Source organism: Scyliorhinus canicula, chromosome 6 (assembly GCF_902713615.1).
Source record: "Scyliorhinus canicula chromosome 6, sScyCan1.1, whole genome shotgun sequence".
Lineage (NCBI taxonomy): Eukaryota > Metazoa > Chordata > Chondrichthyes > Carcharhiniformes > Scyliorhinidae > Scyliorhinus > Scyliorhinus canicula.
Genome location: NC_052151.1, coordinates 94,805,372 through 94,825,295, shown reverse-complemented (window position 1 = coordinate 94,825,295; position 19,924 = coordinate 94,805,372). Strand labels below are relative to the sequence as shown.

The window sequence follows — 19,924 nt, the reverse complement described above, 5'->3', positions numbered from 1 at the left end:
CCTTGAACTGAATCAAGCTAAATCTAGCACAGGACGAGGATGCATTTGCCCGTTAGAGGCTTTTTCCCACCGTTCAGTTTCCAGCTCCCCTCCTATCTCCTCTTCCCACTTCCTCTTCACCTCTCTAATAGGAGTCCCTTCCCACTCTAACAATTCCCTGTATATCTCTGAAACCTTCCCACCTCCAACCCCTGTTTTTGACAGCACTTTATCCTGTAGTTCCCTCGGGGTGGCGAGGAAAGCTTGGGACCTACCTCCATACAAAGTCCCGTACTTGAAGGTACGGAAACCTGTTCCCATCCGGCAATCAAACTCCTCCTCTAATGTCTCCAAAGTCGGAAAGCCCTCCTGGATAAATAGATCCCCAAACCTCTCAATCCCTTCCGCTGCCACACCTTAAAGCCCCCATCCAGCCCCTCCGGGACAAACCGGTGATTGTCACAAATCGGTGACCACACTGACGCCCCCTCCAGTCTCATATGCTGCTTCCATTGCCCCCACACCCTTAGGGCTGCCATCACCACAGGACTTGTAGAGTACCGAGCCGGTGAGAACGGCAGGGGTGCCGTCAGCAAAGCCTCAAAACTTGTCCCTTTGAAGGATGCTGCCTCCATCCGCTCCCAGACCGACCCCTCCCCCACTAGCCACTTCCTGACTATCGATATATTGGCAGCCCAGTAATAGTAACCCCTCCATGATTACGGTCAACCCCCATACGCTGCTCTCAGGGCCATTGCTAAGGGTTCTATGGCCAGGGCAAACAGTAATGGGGAGAGCGGGCATCCCTGCCTTGTCCCCGACATAGACTAAAGTATTCCGACCAGACTCGGTTAGTTCTTGCGTTTGCCACCGGGGGCCGGTACAATAACAGGACCCACACCACAAATCCCTGCCCAAACCCAAAGCCTGCCTAAAATATCCCACAGATACTTCCACTCCATGGCGACTACCACCTCAGCCTCGTGCCCCTCTGCTGGCATCATAATTGCATTAAGAAGCTGTCTAATGTTGGATGTCAGGTGCCTGCCCTTTACAAATCCCGTCTGATCCTCCCCAATTATCTCTGGGACACAATCCTCTATTCGATTGGCCAGGACCTTTGGCAATATTTTGGCATGTACGTTCAAGAGAGAAATTGGCCTGTACGACCCACAGCTCTCCGGATCTTTGTCTCCCTTCAGGATGACAGAAATTGATGCCTGTGGGGAGTACTCCCAGCTCCTTAGACTCGTTGAAAGCCTTAACCAGGAGCTACCCCAGTAATCCAGAGAACTTCTTATAAAATTCCACTGCAATCAGTCAGGTCCCGGGGATTTACCCGATTGATTGTCCCCCCAGTCCATCTATCACCTCCCCAAGCCCAATCGGGTCCCCAGGACCTCCACCAGCTCCTCATTTACTTTTGGGAACTCTAGCCTCCCCGGGAATTGATTCATGCCCTCCTCCCCAAACAGGGGTTCCGACTCGTATAGCTGGTTATAAAATTCCCGGAACATTTCATTCACCGCCCCGGGTCTGTCACCGTTTTCCCCCAGATATCCTTTATTTTCCCTTTTTCTCTCGCCGCCTCCTGTTTCCTCAACTGATGTGCCAGCATCCTGCTAGCTTTCTCCCCATGCTCATATATTGCCCCTTTTACCCTCCTCAGCTGACCCTCCGCCTTGCCTGTGGAGAGGAGCCTAAACTCCATTTGAAGTCTCTGATACTCCTTCAGGAGCTCCTCATTTGGAGACTCCGAATATCTCCTGTCCACCTGTAAGATTTCTCCTACCATCTGTCCAGCTCCGACTGCTCAGTTTTATCCCTGTGGGCTCGAATCGAAATACATTCTCCTCTAATAACTGCTTTCAGTGCCTCCCAGACTACCCCAGCCGCAATCTCTCCCGTGTACCCCCGAATGGCCTCTTGAGCTCGTTCACAGATCTCCTCATCTGCTAACAGCCCTGTATCTTGTCTCCACTGTGGGCGCTGGGGCATCCCCGAGCCTGCCCGTAGGTCTATCCAGTGTGTTGTGAGATCTGAAACCACAATTGCTGAGTACTCAATGTCCTCAACCCCTGCTTTATCTAGCACGAAGAAATCTATCCTGGAGTATGCCTTATGTACATGGGAGTAGAATGAATATACCCTGGTCCTTGGTCTCTCAAATCTCCACGGATCTACCCCTCCTATGCGCTCCATGAACCCCCGCAGTTTCTTTACCTTTGCTGATAATTTCCCCGACCTAGCACTCGACCGGTCCAATCTCGGGTCCAGCACCATATTAAAGTCACCATCCATGAAGAGCCGGTGCGAGTCAAGTTCTGGGATCTTTCCCAGCACCTTCCTGACAAACGCGACATCATCCCAGTTTGGGGCATATATATTCACCAGTGCCACTGCCATTCCCTCTAGCTTCCCGCTAACCATAACAAATCTGCCTCCCGGGTTTGCCTTTATCTTCCCCACCTTGAATGTCACCCTTTTGTTAATCAGGACAGCCACCCCCCTTGTTTTAAAGTCCAGTCCTGAATGAAACACTTGCCCAATCCATCCCTTCTTTAATCTAATTTGGTCTCCCAGCTTCAGGTGTGTCTCCTGTAACATGTCCACATCCGCGTTTAACTGTCTCAGGTGTGTGAACACAAGGGCTCTCTTAACAGGCCCCGTTCAGTCCACGAACATTCCACGTAACCAGTCTGGTCAGGGGGGCCCTTGTCCCCCTCCGCTGTCAGTCAGCCATGGCCTTTCCTAGGCCAGCTCCTAGCCCGTGTTCCACACCTCACTTGATCCGCCCCTTGGCCCTCTGATCTCCATCTCCAGTCTCCTGGCTGTCCCTTACCCGTCAGCAGTATACCCCCCCCCCTCCCACTTCATCTTTCCTCCGCTCTCCCCTACTTTGCTCCCGTGAACCAGCTAGCCCATCAGCTCCCATCCTCTGGTGTCAAAAAACCTGCCAGATTCTATCCCCCCCTAAATATAGCACAAGCACTCAACACAGTAACAACAATCCCCAAAAGCAAACACACCATCCCCCAACGTGTAGGCAATAGGGACCCACCCTCCCCCTTTAACCAATTCCTATCAGTCCCATCACCTTCAAACAGAATCAAACACAATAGAAGAAGCTTCAAGCGGCAGAAGCAAAATTATGCATGCAAGAATCAACCATCTTTCTTACAGAAAAGAAAAACCCCCATTGCAAAGTTAAAAGTTTTTTCCTTTGTAACCCAGTACATAAAGCAATAAATCAAAATCAAATTACCCAAGAAACTCCCCTCCCTTTTCTTACCGAACATCGCAACTTAACTCACAGAATTAGAAAAACTGAAATTTTAAACAAGATGTAACAAAACATAGAACTATTTTTCTCTCCGCCAAACTCAGTCCACCACAGTTTTAATTTAAAAGTCCTTAACCCAGATTATTGTCCTTCATAAAAGTAGCACCGCTTCCAGAGAGTTGAGGTACAGCTCCCGGTTCTTGTGGGTCACCCAAAGATGAGCCGGATGTAGCAGTCCAAATTTAATGTCTTTCGCAAACAGGGCCGCCTTAAACTTTGTTGAAACTTGCTCTCCTCTTTGCGAGTTCTGGTAACTTGGTACACCCGGATCTCTGATTCTTCCCACGTGTACAATTTTGTCTGCCTGGCCCACTTCATGATGCGCTCCTTGTCGAGGAATTGATGTAGCCTCACCACCATGGCCCTCGGGGACTCATGACCCTGGGGCTTAAGTCTGAGCACCCTATGTGCCCAGTCCACCTTCAGCGGCTTGTCAGTCACAACAGCCCCGACCATCTCCTGCAACATCTTCCCCACATACGTACCCGCTTCTGATCCCTCCTTTCCTTCTGGCAGCCCGACGATTCGGATATTTTGCCTGCGAGACCAATTCTCCAAGTCCTCTACCTTATCCAGCAGTCGTTTCTGTCTGTCCTGTAGTATGCTAATTTCCAAAGCCATCGCAGTGGACTCCTCCTCTCATTCAGTCGCCTGCTCCTGCAACTTTCCAGTCCCTGGGTCTTCATTTTCTCCTCCATCCGGTCAACCACCTCCTTAATCGAGGCTATCGCCTGGGTCATGTCTTCTGCACACTCCTTAAGATGCCGTGCGAACTTCTCATCCAGGTGCTCGACCCATTACACCATCGACCAGTGAGCTGGCGTGGGCACGCTTTGTCTCGTTACCATTGTGCTCGATGGCCTCTAAACTTTGCTTTCACTCATCTTTTGGTTTCTTCTTTTTCGACTCTTATTTGGACACAATCCCAAATTGAGGGTCACCTCCTTTCCCTCTCCCTTCGATCAACGTATGTTGAGAAATTTCCTGAAAAATCCAGCTTAAAAACCATTAAAAAAACAACTAAGGGCGAGAGCTGCTGAATGTGCGACCTTTCACTCCATTGTCGCCACTGGAAGTCGATTTCATCTTTAATAATGGACTCTAAATTCTTACCAATGACCGAAGTCAGGCTAACCGGCCTATCATTTTCCATCTTCTGCCTCCCTCCCTTCTTAAACAGAGGTGTTACATTAGCCACTTTCCAGTCCTCTGGGACCCTTCCTTCCTCCAGTGATTCCTGAAAGATCACCACCAATGCATCCACGATCTCCTGAGATATCTCTTTTAGAACCCTGGGGTGTAGTGCATCGGGTCCAAGAGATTTATCCACCTTCAGACCTTTCATTTTCCCCAGAACCTTCTCCTTCGTAATGGTCACTGCACTCACCTCTGCCTCCTGGTTCTCCTGGAACTCTGGCATCCCACTGGTGTCTTCCACCGTGAAGACTGATGCAAAGTAACTATTCAGTTTGTCTGCCATTTCTTTGTTTCCTATTATTACTTCTCCAGCCACATTTTTCAGTGGTCCAATGTCTATTTTTGCCTCTCTCATACCTTTTATATATAGACAGCACATTCCAAACCCACAACCTCTACCATTTAGAAGGACAAGGGCACGATGCCACCTGGAAGTTCCTCTCAAAGCCACTCACCATCCTAACTCAGAGAATAGAATTCCGACAGTGCAGAAGCCCATTCGGCCCATCGGGTTTGCACCGATCCTCCGAAAGACCACCGCACCTAGACCAACTCCCCCACCCCTGTCTCGTAACCCCACCTAACCTACGCATCTTTGGACACTAAGGGGCAATTTGGCATGGCCAATCCACCTAACCAGCACATTTGAACCTGGACAGCGGGAGCACCTGGACGAAACCCACACAGACACGGGAGAACGTGCAAATTCCACACAGATAATCACCCAAGGCTTGAATTGAACCCGGGTGCCTATCGCTGCGAGGCAGCAGTGCTAACCACTGTGCCAATGTGGAGGTATATCGCCATTCCTTTCCTGTTGCTGGGTCAAAATCCTGGAACTTCTTCCCTAACAATACTGTGGGTGTACCATCTCCACATGGGCTGCAAAGGATCAAGAAGGCAGCTCACCACTACCTCCTCAAGTACAATTAGGGCAATAAATTCTGGCCTCGCCAGTGACGCCCAAATTCCAGCAATGAATAAAAACGTGAGTTCGCAAAGGGCATAGATAGGTTGTGTGTGGGCAAAAATTTACAGATGGAGTATAATGTGGGAAAATGTGAACTTGTCCATTAAGGCAGGAAGAATAGAAAGAAGCATATTATCTAAATGCAGAGAGATTAAGGTCATGCATGAGTCTGTGCTCCCTGGAGAGTGGTAGAGGTAGTGTTGTTGAATATTTTGAAGGCGATTCTTGACTGAAGGGGAATCAAAGGGGTATCGAGAGTAGGCAGGATAGTGGTGTTGAGGCCAAAATCAGATCAGCCATGATCCCTAATTTTAATCACTCCACCATTGATGACCGTGCCTATGGTTGCTTTGGTCCTTAAATCTGGAATTCCTCTCTATATCTCGCCACCTTTCTACCTCTTTTCTCCTTTCAGGCACTGCTTAAAACCAATGCTTAACCAAACTTTTGGTCATTTGACCAAATATTTCCCTATGCAGCTCGGTGTCATATTTTGTTTTATAATGCTCCCTTGAGAGATTTAATGTTAATGATGCAATATTACAAGTTGTTGCTGCAGTGTTATTTTTGAATAGTTCAATAGCTCTGAACTGTTTTCAGATCTCCACCTCAATTTCTTCATTGTTTTGTGGCCTGTAATGCATTGTACTGTTAGCCTCCCTATTTCTTGAATGCATTTAAATACATTATTGTAACATCCCCTGTTGATTGCCACCTTTGAAGTAACATTCTTCAAATCAAGTGCCTAATACCTTCAACTGTCTGTAAGACCTGAAATGTATGACCATCTTTGGAATTGAATGATTCCTTTTTTTGTATTTGCAGTCCTTAAATGAAGAAAAAGAAAGGCAAAGACAATATTATGAAGAGAAAATAACAAATCTGCACCATAAACTTGAAGAGGAAACTATATATCTAAGAGACACCTTCAGGGACAATGTGGAGGAGTTGTCTCAAATGCATCAAGCTACGTTAGATTCTGTTCAAGGCACGCATGAGAGAGAAAAGAAAAAGTTGCAGTTGGTTAGTGGAAAATATCACCTACGATAACCTTTGAGCGCTAATCACAGCATCCCAGGGAACAGGCTATTTTAGACCTGGCAATGTGTAATGAGATAGGATTAATGAATGATTTTGGCAAAAATTAGGGTATAACAGTAGGATTTCATATTTCAGTGCCCTAAACTGAGATTCAGAAATTTCACATTCACTTTGAGGATGAGAAACTGGGTTTCTCCAGTAGCCTAAACTTAGATAAAGTAAATTACAAAGGTATAGTGATAGAGTTGGTGAAAGTGGACTGGGAAAATTAGTTAGAAGGTAAGGTAAACCGTGACAGACATTTAAGAAAGCACTTCATAACTCTCAACAAAGGTATTTTCCATTGAGGAAGAAAGACTCTGCACAAATACACACCATCTGTGGCTAAGGGTGGTATAAAATTGAAACTAAATTGCTTCAAAGATAGGCTGGAATATTTTGGAAACCAACAATGCATGACTTTTTTAAAAAGGGGGAAATTAGAATACGAGAACAAACTAGCAAGAATTGGATTGGATTTGTTTATTGTCACGTGTACCGAGGTGCAGTGAAAAGTATTTTTGTGCAAGCAGCTCAACAGATCATTAAGTACATGAAAAGAAAAGGAAATAAAAGAAAATACATAATAGGGAAAAGATAGAGGTAAGTAATAATGTTAGTCTCAGAATTAAATTTTAAAAGATTAGAACGATTATAAGATAAATAAAAAGAGGATCTGTGAGGGAGAGCTCGCAGAGAGTCGCCTCGCTCCGGCGCCATCTTGAGAATGTAAAAACAGACAGTAAAAGCTTTTAAAGAAAGGAAGAGAATGGTGAAAGTAAACATTGATTCCTTAGAGGATGAGACTGGGAAATTAATAATTGGGAACAAGGAAATGGAAGAGACTTTGAATAAGTATTTTGTATCTAGCTTCACACCAGAAGACACAAGCCATTCCATGAATCTTGGAAAATCAAGGGGAGAAAGGGAGCGAGAAACTTGAAACAATCACTTTCAGAAGTTCAAAGAGTATAAGTAAACTACAGGAACTAAAGTCTGACAAGACTTCTGTATCTGATGGTTTGCATCCTAGGGTCTTAAAAGAAGAGGCTGCAGAGCTAGTGGATACATTGGTGTGATCTTCCAAAATTCCCTGAATTCTGGAAAGGTCCCACTGGATTGAAAAAGTGGAAATACAACACAACACAATTCAAGAAAGGAGGGAGATAGTAAACAGGAAACTATAGGTCAGTTGCCAGGCTGGATTCTCTGTAGCCCGACGGCAAAATACTCCCAACCATGCGGGAACCCGGTTTGACGGCTGCGGACTGTGCCACACTCGTTTGAGAACCATGCCGCTGGCAGGGGTGGCTTCTGCTAAGGCTGGGGGGATTTGTGGGGCGTGGCCAGAGGGTGGGCTATGGGGTCGTGGTTGGCAGGTTGAGGTAGGCACGGCCGACGCCATGTTGTACGGCACAATGGTGCAGGTCATCAGCCGTGCGCATAAGCGGCCTGGGACCCGACATTCTCATTCTGTTTTCGGTGTGATCCGTGAGCGTTTCACGCGGTGCTGGTGCTGGTGCTAGCGCCCCACCGGTACCGGAGGGGTTCGCAATTAATTGCCAGTTGTGATACACCACGGGTCCCATGCCGACGTTGGCACTTAGCTGCAGAAACAGAGAATTCCGCCCGCCATCTTTCTACGATTTGTAAAATATATTCCAATTCTTTGAGGATATAAAATGCAGAGTTCAGAGGGGAACCAGTGGATGTTACCATATTTGGATTTCCACAAGGAATTTAGTGAGATGCCACATAAAAGATTACTTCACAAAGGAAGACCTTACAGGTAAGGTAAAGTCACCATCTCGTAGATGAACATAGGGTGCCCTCTCCTTTAAGGGGGACAGCTGACTGTTGGTGATTTAACCTGAGGATCACCACACCTCAGGTAAGGGGCAATGTTGAGACGGTAGGGCCTCCATAAATAACCTCAGCCGGTACGCAAATTGAATCCATGCTGTTGGCCTTGCATCATGAACCATCTGTGTAGCTAAGCCGGCAACCGGACCGGAAGATCTTTTAATGTTGTGGTAATGTATTAGTACGGATAGGGGATTTGCTAACTAGCTGGAAGCAGAGAATTGAGATATGAGCTATTTTCAGGTTGCAACTGTAATTTGTGGTGCTGACACCTCAACTATTTGTAACCTAGTAGCCAAATTTGCTGATGATACAAAGGTAGGTAGGAAAGCAAGTTGTGTGGAGGATACAATAAATCTGAAGAGAGATATTGATGGGTTAGGTAAGTGGGCAGGAATTTGCCAGGTGGAGAATAATGTGGGAAATATGAGGTTATTTTTGGTGTGTTAGAAAATCAGAATATTATTTAAATGGAAATACGCAGAAGGGATTGGAGTCTTCTTGTAAACGATTTGCAAAATGTTAGATGCAGATACAGCAAGTAATTAGGGAGGCAAATCGAATGTTGGCTTTAAATGCAAGGGGAATTCAGCTTAAAGGAATGAAACTTGTAACGATAATATAGGGCATTTATGCCTCATCAGATGTTCTGCATACTCTTTCGGTCTCCTTATTTAAGAAAGGATATACTCGCATGTTAGGCCATTCAAAAAAAGGTTCACTATGTTGATTCTGGGATGAAGGGATTGTCTTATTTTAAAAATATATATTTTAGTTGAACATTTTCAATTTTATACATGACAATAACACAATACCAAAGAACCCAAAACCAACCCCCCAGACTCCCCCCCCCCCCCCTCCCCCTCCCCAGCAACTAACATTGACCAACTCATTAAAATACAGAATAAACAGCTGCCATCTCCAGTAGAGCCGCTGTTGCCCCCTTCATGGTGTTCTTGACGTTCTTGAGGAACAGAAACTCCTTAAGATCTCCCAGCTATACAAAGACACTGGATTTAAGCTGACCTCCATCCCGTCAGCACTCACCTTAGCGAGGCAAGGGCCAGGACATTGGCCCTTGTCTGTAACTCGGGCAAGTCTGACACCCCAAATACAGCCTCAGGTCAGGGCTCCAGTTCAATTTGCAAAATTGCTGACATGGTGCTAAAGAAGGAGACCTAGAACCCAATGAGCTCACCACACAACCAGAATATTTTCACATTGTTAGCCGGACCCCTCCCACAATGCACACCCTTATCCTTTGCTCCACCAAACAACCTACCCATCCTAGACCTGGTCACATAAGCCTTATGCAGTACCTTCAACTGTATGAACCCTAATGTCGCACACAAAGACGTAACATTCATCCTCCACAGCCTCACAGCATACTTCCTCCTCCAATTCTAACCTCAATTCCTCCTCCCATTTGGCCTGAACCCCCTCCATCGATATTGCATCCTCCGCCATAGTCCTTCTATAACTCCCCAAGCTGTTCCACTGCTCCATTCTCACATGCAACAAAACTCTCTTCCGGAGACTTCCGGTGGCGGCCATGGAGGAGTAGGTCGCACATTTAATAATGACCCTATTTTTTACGTCTTATTACCAAAAGGATGTTGATTTTATTGTATTGGATTTGTTGATCGCATCAATGCTGTGTACATAGTTGCTAATTGCGAGATCATTGCATACTTAACTTTTTGCATACTTTAAGTTGGGACTTGCATATAAAATCACTGCTGAGTGACTGTTTCTCACCCAGTGTGGGTTTCTGATCCCCATTTGATCCCGACAGTGGGCTCCTGAAGCCCACAGGGAAAATTCTACCCTTTGTGTTTAGTTTTCTAGCCGTTGCACTGCACACCACTTGGAATTATGACAGAGGCATACTGGCAGGGCTAAGGCTATTTTGCCCTTTGCTTCCCCATGTTATGCATATTTGTCCTATTTATAATTTCAAGTGTAGACTGTGTTCCTATCCAGAGCTGTTGTTGTATTTTTTTTAAATAGACATTGACAAAGTAGTGAAGCTGGCTGCCAAGGGTCACGTTACTTTTGTCAATTTAATGCAAACTACCTAATTAATTTACCCTGGTTGAGGGCCTCCAACTTGAATGTACTTACCTACACAGAATCCCTCCATCAAATTCACACCTGTCATTGTTCATGGCTTACTCCAAACTTAAAGTCAATGGACTGACTGACATCAGGGCCGGGATTCTCCCCGAGCCGGCGGGCTTGTCGTACTGGCGCCAAAGAGTGACGTGAACCACTCGAACGTCGGGCCGCCCGGAAGTTGCGGAATCCTCTGCATTTCTGGGGGCTAGGCCGGCGCTGGAGTGGTTGGCGCCGCGCCAACCGGCACTGAAGGGTCTCCGCCGGCCAGTGCGAGTTGACGCATGCTCAGGAGCGCCAGCGTGTTCTGCCGCATGAGCAGAACTGCTGGCATGATCCCTGCGCATGCGCAGGGGGTTTCTTCTCCGCGCCGGCCATGGCGGAGCTTTACAGAGGCCGGAGCGGAGGGAAAGAGTGTCCCCATGGCACAGGCCCATCCGCAGATCGGTGGGCACCGATCAAGGGCCAGACCACTGTCGTCCCCCCCCCGCCCGAGGACCCTGCTAACTGCCCTCAGAGCCAGGTTCCGCCGGTATGAACCTTGTGTATTTCATGCTGGCAGGATCAGCCAAAAACGTGCGGCCGCTCGGCTCATCGGGGCCTAGAGAATCGCCAGGGGGGGCACGGCCAACAGCCCCCGACCAGCGCAACGTGATCCTCGCCCCGCCAATAAACCGGCGCCGGAGAATTTGGCGGCGGGACGGGATTCTCCGGCCCGGTTGTGTGGGGGGGTCGGAGAATCCCGCCCCATGTCTCCAAGTTTGCAATTTAACAAATGTGAACTGTGGGAAACCAGTTAATGACAAGTAGATATGAAAGGACTATAGTCTTATCTTCATTCAACATCAATAGGTGGACAAGAACAATTGGTCGTGTGACAGAAACTGGCAACTGATATCAAATCCTTTATTATCCCAAAACCTAGAGCGACCTGAGCAGTTTTCTAAGAACATCATAGCAGAGTATCAGCTGCAGGCCGTTGCAGAAATACTGAAGCCCTTTTAAAACTTGGAGGGTGCCACAGCCACAGCTTAATCAATCAACTGTATTCCTAATCTAAGGCCACATGCAATTAAATTTAACCTTCTGGCTTGAAAATCACTAGTCCTAACTTTGTGACCGGGTGAGCATTCATACATTTGAGGGAATCATACAAAATTCTGATATCCAGCTCAAGCTATTTGAAGTGATCTAAACTCCAATTCAAGAGTGGAAGAAACTACTTTGTTTCATGGGGCCACAATGGCTGTGACCTTCTAAGACAAACCAAACAAGTGAACTGTTAATTACTCTTCTATTTTTAACTTTATAATTGTGTGTGAGTCATTGTGTGCGAGTGCTGACTGAGTGACATTGCGTTTAGACTTTTGGATTGAATGCGTGAATAACTAATCCTCGTCATTTAAAGCCATTAAAGCTTGCTACTGTTATTAAAATTGATCCCGCACTCAAAGGGCTAAGAGGCACACTTTTTCTATAAATACACTGATTACTGACAGTAAGGGAGAGGATTAGAGGGTTTCAGTTGTCTCCTGTCCCTGTGTGTAACACCAGCATTAGCTCTATATTGGCCAAAAATTAGGATATAAACAATGAAACTGAGAATGAAGATAAACACATGGTATAAATCTCCTTTTTTTGTTTAAAATATGCCAGGTAATATGAAATAGATTTAGAAAAAGAAAAAAACAAGTGCCATTTGATAAAGATTTGGTGAATTAGGTTAATAGTATCAGCAGATTAAAATATTGAAATTTAATTCTGTTTTATAGATGTATTTTATTTTTAAAATTAAATAGTAATGATGTTTTCCTGGTGTTATGCACAGAATGCAAGTGCAAATACATTTCTTAATACTCTAGGCTAAATAAAAGCTTGGGTATGCCATCTGAATTCATTGAAATGCACATTGAAAATAACAATTTTGAAACCTAACATTAAAAAGATATGTATCTGAATGAAATAATAGCAATGTTTGCATTTATTTGCTTGAGAACCTCAATCTCTCTAACATACCCTTACCCTTTTAGGAAATGGACCAACATATTGAGAAGGATCGTTTGCGAATAGAAGAAGAGAAAAATCAATTCAAACAGCAAATGGAAAACCTTCGCGAAGAGTTGACTGCCAAGCTAAATACAGCCAATCAAGAGGCAAGAATAAGATTGGTCACACTGCTGACCTTAAATATGATTATGTAATTTGAAAAGGTTATTCTCATGGAACACAAAACTTGTCTCAGATCACTGAGCATGTTTGGAAAACTGCCATGTTCAGTGCCATGACTTTAACTAAATGCCCCACTAAAAATACTACATCTATACTAATAAATCTGGCATACTCCAGCTATTCTGCATGGGATCGCCACTCTTTCAGTGACCTTGGTATGTTGTTGTCCCCAAAACAAGTAGTACTTTCATATTTCCTGACATTGCTTTGATTCTCACTGCGAAGCAAATCTAATTTACATTTTAACCAATCCATTCCATGCTGTGAAATGTAACTATTATCCAACAAGGTGCCAGTAAATGAATATGTGCATACATTACCAGATGAAGCTGCTTATAACCAGTGCAATTCCCTCAGACTGATAATGCTTCTCCAAGTTGCAAATTACTTCAAGTTACAAATTTTCTGTAGCATGCAGTGCATTAAACCCCTGCTGTTCCGCTTCAGACAATTTAATATATTGATATTTGGAGTCACATGAAACACCTATTAATTTTTTCCCCGGGCATTCCTAATATTCTAATTCTGTTGATTGCAAATCTTTCAAACATGCCTTCATTCTCATTTTATTGTCTTGTCGTTCTTCTGTTGGATTGATGACTGCACCTTTATCTGAATTATTTCGAAGGCCCCAAATATTCTCGATGACACTGTGGACTGCCCCATTTGTGCCATCAAAGCTGCTTGAAATGAGGGCTTTTCCAAGATTTTTTTTAAAGCATCAAACATCTGAACCAAAAGAGTTTCACTTCCTGAGAATCTAACCCCAGTTAGGATCATGTCCGACAATTTGGCTCAATTCAACAATTTGAATGAAAGCACTGACTGAGGAATTTCCAAATTTAATTTCTGCATCATTTCTATTAAAGTTCATGACATATTCCTCTTTTGAATGATCATCTATCTTTTTGAACTCTATCAAAGTCTGATTAGGCCATGTAGACATCGAACAGATCATCTTGCTTGTAAATTTTACCCATAAAGCTGAGTAGACACTCAAAATCTTCCTCCGTATCCAGCTGATGAGCCTGTAGCTAACAAAATCCTTTGACTATGATCTTTTGATGGGAGGTGATAGTGCCAAGGCCATACTTTGTTTTCTCTTTGGTAAGGATGTAACCTTTGTCCGTGTATCTACTTCATTTTTCCATTGGTAAGAATTTACGGATTCAGTGAACATCAGTGAGAAACCTTGATCAGACAATTTACACCTGATTTCAACCATTCTTCACAAAAGTAACCCTGATTACAATCTTCTGTCTGAAAAAATATTCTTATCACCTTCTGCTCCATGTTAACCAAATGCCTATCCTTTTCCTTGATAATAGATTTTTTACAGATGTAGCATTGCATGTATCTGCCTCTACCTCCCACTGCCAGTGTCTCAGCAATTTTTCTTTATACTCTCTTGGATATATCCGTAAAATAAAATGCACTAATTAATAAATAAACCAATTAAACAACCCCTTAAAGGGCCACTGTAAAAAAAAAAGGCTAAACTTTTGAGAAAACATATATGATTAAAATAAAGTGTTGTGTATTTCTTTGTAAGTGCTCAAGAGAATTAATTCAACAATGGCTTCATCTGGTGCTTCTTAATATGGTTAGCATATAATTAACACTAACATCATCAAAGATGCACAGGTTGTTAAAACATTTATGTGAGTAGGGTGATGAAGCTGTAGCATTTCAGAAAACCTATAGGGCTGAATTTTCACCATTGAGGTATGAAACAGGAGCAGGGTTTGTTTTCAGGTCAAACCCCCCTCTCCAGCGTTAAACTAATTGAAGTTCAGATTTTCACATGAGGAAACCTTTCATTGGTCACGGAGGCTGGTTTCTTGTCCATTTAAATAGTGTATGGGTGGAAAGGGAGATGTATCAGATGAAGTGTGGGATTCATTTAGACATCATTTGGCAGCTGTTACTTAGGCTGATTGTCCCAAAGGACAGATTTGTTGTTTGTGCCAAAGCCTTCCACAGCACCATAAGGAAGCGAGATGTCGCGGGGAGACAGAGGCTGGTGCATGGGCAAGGTAGCCCCTCACCTCATCTCTGTTGATCTGGATCCAATGATGGAGGCAATGAGGGAGAGGAGAGGTCCTTTACCTGGCAGGTGATAGGAGGAGGCCAGCTCTATGTGCAACAGGGCGCTTCTCTGTTGAGTGCCATCTCCGTCTGCCTCCTCATCCACTACCTTTCTCATCACCTGCTCCTGATCTGATGAGTTATGTGCTTCCAGGGCCTCGCTGTCCTTGACGATCACACCATTACAATGACCCTTTACATTGCAACACCCAACACTTTACAGGGGCTGGCTAAAAAGGACTGGGAAACGTACGATGGCAGCAGATATTTAAGGAGATACTTCATAATTCAGCAAAAAATATATTCCTCTGAAGAAGAAAGATTCTACAAGAAGGATGTACAATCTAGGGCTAAGTAAGGACGTTCAGGGTGAGATCAAATTGAAAGAAAAGTCATAGAATGCTCAGAGGTTTTGTGGTAGACCAGAAGATCAGAAATGCTTTGAAAACCAGCAAATTTGTTTTTAAAAAGGGAGCAAGAAATATAAAAACTGACAGTAAAAGCTTCTACAAGTAGATAAAAAGGAAAATAGTAGTCTCTGTCAAACAGTCACGTATCAAACACTACAGTGAACTTATGGTTGAACACAATTTATTCACTAAACTTGCATCAAATACACTATCTTAAATGAAATTAAATGAAAATTGCTTATTGTTACAAGTGAGCTTCAAATGAAGTTACTGTGAAAAGCCCCTAGTCGCCACATTCCGGCGCCTGTTTGGGAAGGCTGGTAAGGGAATTGAACTGTGCTGCTGGCCTGCCTTGGTCTGCTTTCAAAGCCAGTGATTTAGCCCTGTGCTAAACCAGCCCCTGTGTGTATTAAAATTCAGCCCTGTGCTAAACCAGCCTGTGTATTCAAATCACAGCTTGCCTCAGGAGTCACAGCTTCAGACACGAGTAGATATTACTCCATTGGACTGAATTGGCCAAGTTCTTCTCCGAGATCTGTTCTGTTTTCTGAGCCTACACTCAGGGAAGCATGTGCGAGGTTGGTTCTAGGTTGTCGTTGAAGCAAAGTCCTTTGATGCTTGATTCTTATACTCTTCTGTTCTATTTCTAACTCGAATGGCGTCTTTCATCTAACCACAGGTTCAAATTCCAAACACTGTGGTCACAGGAATCAGCTCATGGTTTGCTTTGCATCTTGCAAACTTTCAATCTGTGCATTGCAAACTCTCCTTTAAATAGGTCATTGTTCTCAAGGTAATGGGCTGGATTCTCCGCCGGCAAGAATTTTTTGTCGGTTTCCCGACGGCGTGGACGTCGTACCTCACAGTGGTAAACACCATTGACCAGCTGGCGTAACGGAGAATCCCACAGCCGGAGTAAAACAGAAATGTGGCACGGTGGGGCGGAGAATCCAGCACAATATGTCTCATTTCAAGTTGACCAAAAACTTCCCATCATGCCTGCGATCAGTAATTTTACCACAAACAGGGCCTTATCGTTTCAGTATCTAAAGTTTATTGGAAGTAGGCAGGAATGTGAAGTTGCAGCCATAATCAAATGAGCATGTTCTAATTGAATAGCAGAGCAGGCTCAAGAAGGGAAATGACCTCCTCCTGTTCTTAATTCATATGTTGTATAGTTCTTTGCATACGTACATATGAATTTGGAGCAGGAATAGGCTACTCTACTCCCCGAGCCTGCTCCGCCATTCAATAAGATGATGGCTGATCTGATTATAACTTCAACCTCACATTCGTGCCTACCCCCGATAACCATTCACCCTCTTGTTTACCCAGAATCTATCTGGCCTTATCTTAAAAATATTCATAGACTGCTTCCACTGCCTTTTGAGGAAGAGACCCGTGACCCTTTGAGAGAAAACACTTCTGATCGCTGTCTTAAATGAGCGACTCCTTATTTTTATATAGTGATCCCTAGTTCTGGATTCTCCAACAAGAGGAAACATCCTCTCCACATCCATCCTGTCATTACCCCTCAGGCTGTTAAAGCTTCTTACTCTTCTAAACTCTAATAAATACAAACCTAACCTTTCCAACTTTTGCTCATAAGACAACCCACCCAATTCTGGTTTTAGTCTAGAAAACTTTCACTGAACTGCTTCTAATACATTTATATTTTTCCTTAAATAAGGAGACCAATACTATACCGAGATGTAGTCTCACCAATGCCCTGTATAACTGAAGTGTCACTTTCATACTTTTGTAATCAATTCTCCTCACGATTCATGAGTTCATAAGATATTGGAGCAGAATTAGGCTATTCGGCCCATCGAGTCTGCTCCGCTATTCTATCATAGTTGATATGTTCCTCATCTGTTACCTACAATCCTACAGATTAAGAGCTGGATTGCGCAATCAGCCAGAGTAACTCCTCCCTAGAACACATGACCTAGGAGCAGGAGTAGGCAATTTAGCCTCCGAGCCAAAACACCTTCATTGTGATCATGGCTGATCCCATCATGGCCTCAACTCCACTTTCCTGCCTGTTCTCCATAGACAGTGGAGTTGAGGCCATGATGGGATAAGCTATTCTATTAGCTTTCCTAATTACTTGCCATACCGTATACCATTCTTTTGTGATTCATGCACGAGGACACCAGATCCCTCTGCACGTCAGAGCTCTACAGTTCTCACCATTTGGATAATCATTATTTTTCCTGTCGAAATGGACAATTTCACATTTTCCCACATTATAGTTGACATTTGCCAGATTTCTGCCCACTCACTTAACCTATCTGTGTACCTTATTGGGCTTCCTATGTCCTCATTACAATTTACTTTCTGACCTATCTTTGTGTTGTCAGCAAATTTGGCAAGCATACCTTCAGTCCCTTCATCCAAGTCATTGATTATAAATTGTAAAAAGCTGAAGTCCTAGTACTGATCCCTGTGGCACACCACTCAACGCATCCTGCCACCCAGAAAAAAAATATTTATGCCAATCTTCAATCCATGATAATATGTTATCCCCTACACATAAGCTTTTATTTTCTGCAATAAGCTTGATGTGGCACCTTATCATAAGAACATAAGAACTAGTAGCAGGAGTAGGCCATCTGGCCCCTCGAGCCTGCTCCGCCATTCAATTAGATCATGGCTGATGTTATGTGGACTCAGCTCCACTTTCTGGCCCGAACACCATAACCCTTAATCCCTTTATTCTTCAAAAAACTATCTATCTTTACCTTAAAAACATGTAATGAAGGAGCCTCAACTGCTTCACTGGGCAAGGAATTCCATAGATTCACAACCCTTTGGGTGAAGAAGTTCCTCCTAAACTCAGTCCTAAATCTACTTCCCCTTATTTTGAGGCTATGTCCCCTAGTTCTGCTGTCACCCGCCAGTGGAAACAACCTGCCCGCATCTATCCTATCTATTCCCTTCATAATTTTAAATGTTTCTATAAATCCCCCCTCATCCTTCTAAATTCCAACGAGTACAGTCCCAGTCTACTCAACCTCTCCTCATAATCCAACCCCTTCAGCTCTGGGATTAACCTAGTGAATCTCCTCTGCACACCCTCCAGCGCCAGTACGTCCTTTCTCAAGTAAGGAGACCAAAACTGAACACAATACTCCAGGTGTGGCCGCACTAACACCTTATACAATTGCAACATAAACTCCCTAGTCTTAAACTCCATCCCTCTAGCAATGAAGGACAAAATTCCATTTGCCTTCTTAATCACCTGTTGCACTTGTAACCTTCTGTGACTCATGCACTAGCACACCCAAGTCTCTCTGAACAGCGTCATGCTTTAATATGTTATCGTTTAAATAATAATCCCGTTTGCTGTTATTCCTATCTGGAATGCCTTCTGGAAATCTAAGCACAGTATGTCCATCGGTTTCCCGTCATCTATAGCACATGTGATTCCTTTAAAGATTCCAATAAATTGGTTAAACATGATTTCTCTTTTATAAAATCATATTGACTCTGCCTGATTGCCTTGAATTTTTCCAAATACCTTGCAATAAATCTTCAATGATGCCTTCTAAAATTTCCCCTATGCTGGCTATTAGACTAACTGGCCTATAGTTTCCTGCTTTCTGCCCCCTCCCATTTTGAATAAAGGTGTTATATTTGCTCCTTTCCAATCTAATGGAATCTTTCCTGAATCTTGGTAATTTTGGAAAATTAAAACCAATGCATCAACTATCTCATTAGCCGCTTCTTTCAAGACCTTAGGGTAAAGTTCATCCAGACCAATGGATTTGTCAGCCTTCAGAGCCAATGATTTGTTCACTACCACTTCGCCGGTGATTGCCATTTTGCTGTGTTCCTCCCTCCCTTCCATTTTCCGATTTACAGCTATTTCTGGGGTATTACTGCTGTCCTCTATAGTGAAGGCAGATGCGCAATACCTGTTTAAAGGGCAGCACGGTAGCATGGTGGTTAGCAAAAATGCTTCACAGCTCCAGGGTCCCAGGTTCGATTCCCGGCTGGGACACTGTCTGTGCGGAGTCTGCACGTCCTCCCCGTGTGTGCATGGGTTTCCTCCGGGTGCTCCGGTTTCCTCCCACAGTCCAAAGATGTGCGGGTTAGGTGGATTGGCCATGCTAAATTGCCCGTAGTGTCCTAAAAAGTAAGGTTAAGGGGGGGGTTGTTGGGTTACGGGTATAGGGTGGATACGTGGGTTTGAGTAGGGTGATCATGGCTCGGCACAACATCGAGGGCCGAAGGGCCTGTTCTGTGCTGTACTGTTCTATGTTCTATGTTAATCCATCCACCTCAGTCCTACTTTCATTACCAATTCTCCAGATGCACTTTCTATTGGGCCAATGATCAATTTATTAACTTTTTTCTTATTTAAATATCTATAGAAACCTTTATTGTCCATCTTTATATAACTGGCAAGCTTTTCCTCACACTCTAGTTTTTCCCTCCTTATCAATCTTTTTGATATTTGTTGTTGTTCTTCATATTCTTTCCAATCTTCTGACCTGCTACTTGCCTTTGCGAAAATTTTTGTTTTTGCTGTAAGTTTAATATAGTCTTTACTTTTTCAGTTAACCTTGGATGGGTGCTCCTCTTCAAATTTTTCATTCTCATTGGAATGTTTTGAAATGTCCCTTTAAATGTCTGCCACTGAAC

General features: G+C 44.1%; 1 protein-coding gene across 9 annotated transcripts in view; it reads left to right on the top strand.

The window, feature by feature from the left end:
* Positions 1-19,924, top strand: part of fam184ab (family with sequence similarity 184 member Ab) — a 286,418-nt gene that overhangs the window by 113,781 nt on the left and 152,713 nt on the right. For all 9 annotated transcript variants that reach the window (XM_038799695.1, XM_038799689.1, XM_038799694.1 and 6 more), the window contains exons 5-6: positions 6,315-6,512; positions 12,578-12,700. In XM_038799695.1, the coding sequence (XP_038655623.1) occupies positions 6,315-6,512; positions 12,578-12,700 (321 nt within the window). The remainder of the gene's footprint in view (positions 1-6,314; positions 6,513-12,577; positions 12,701-19,924) is intronic.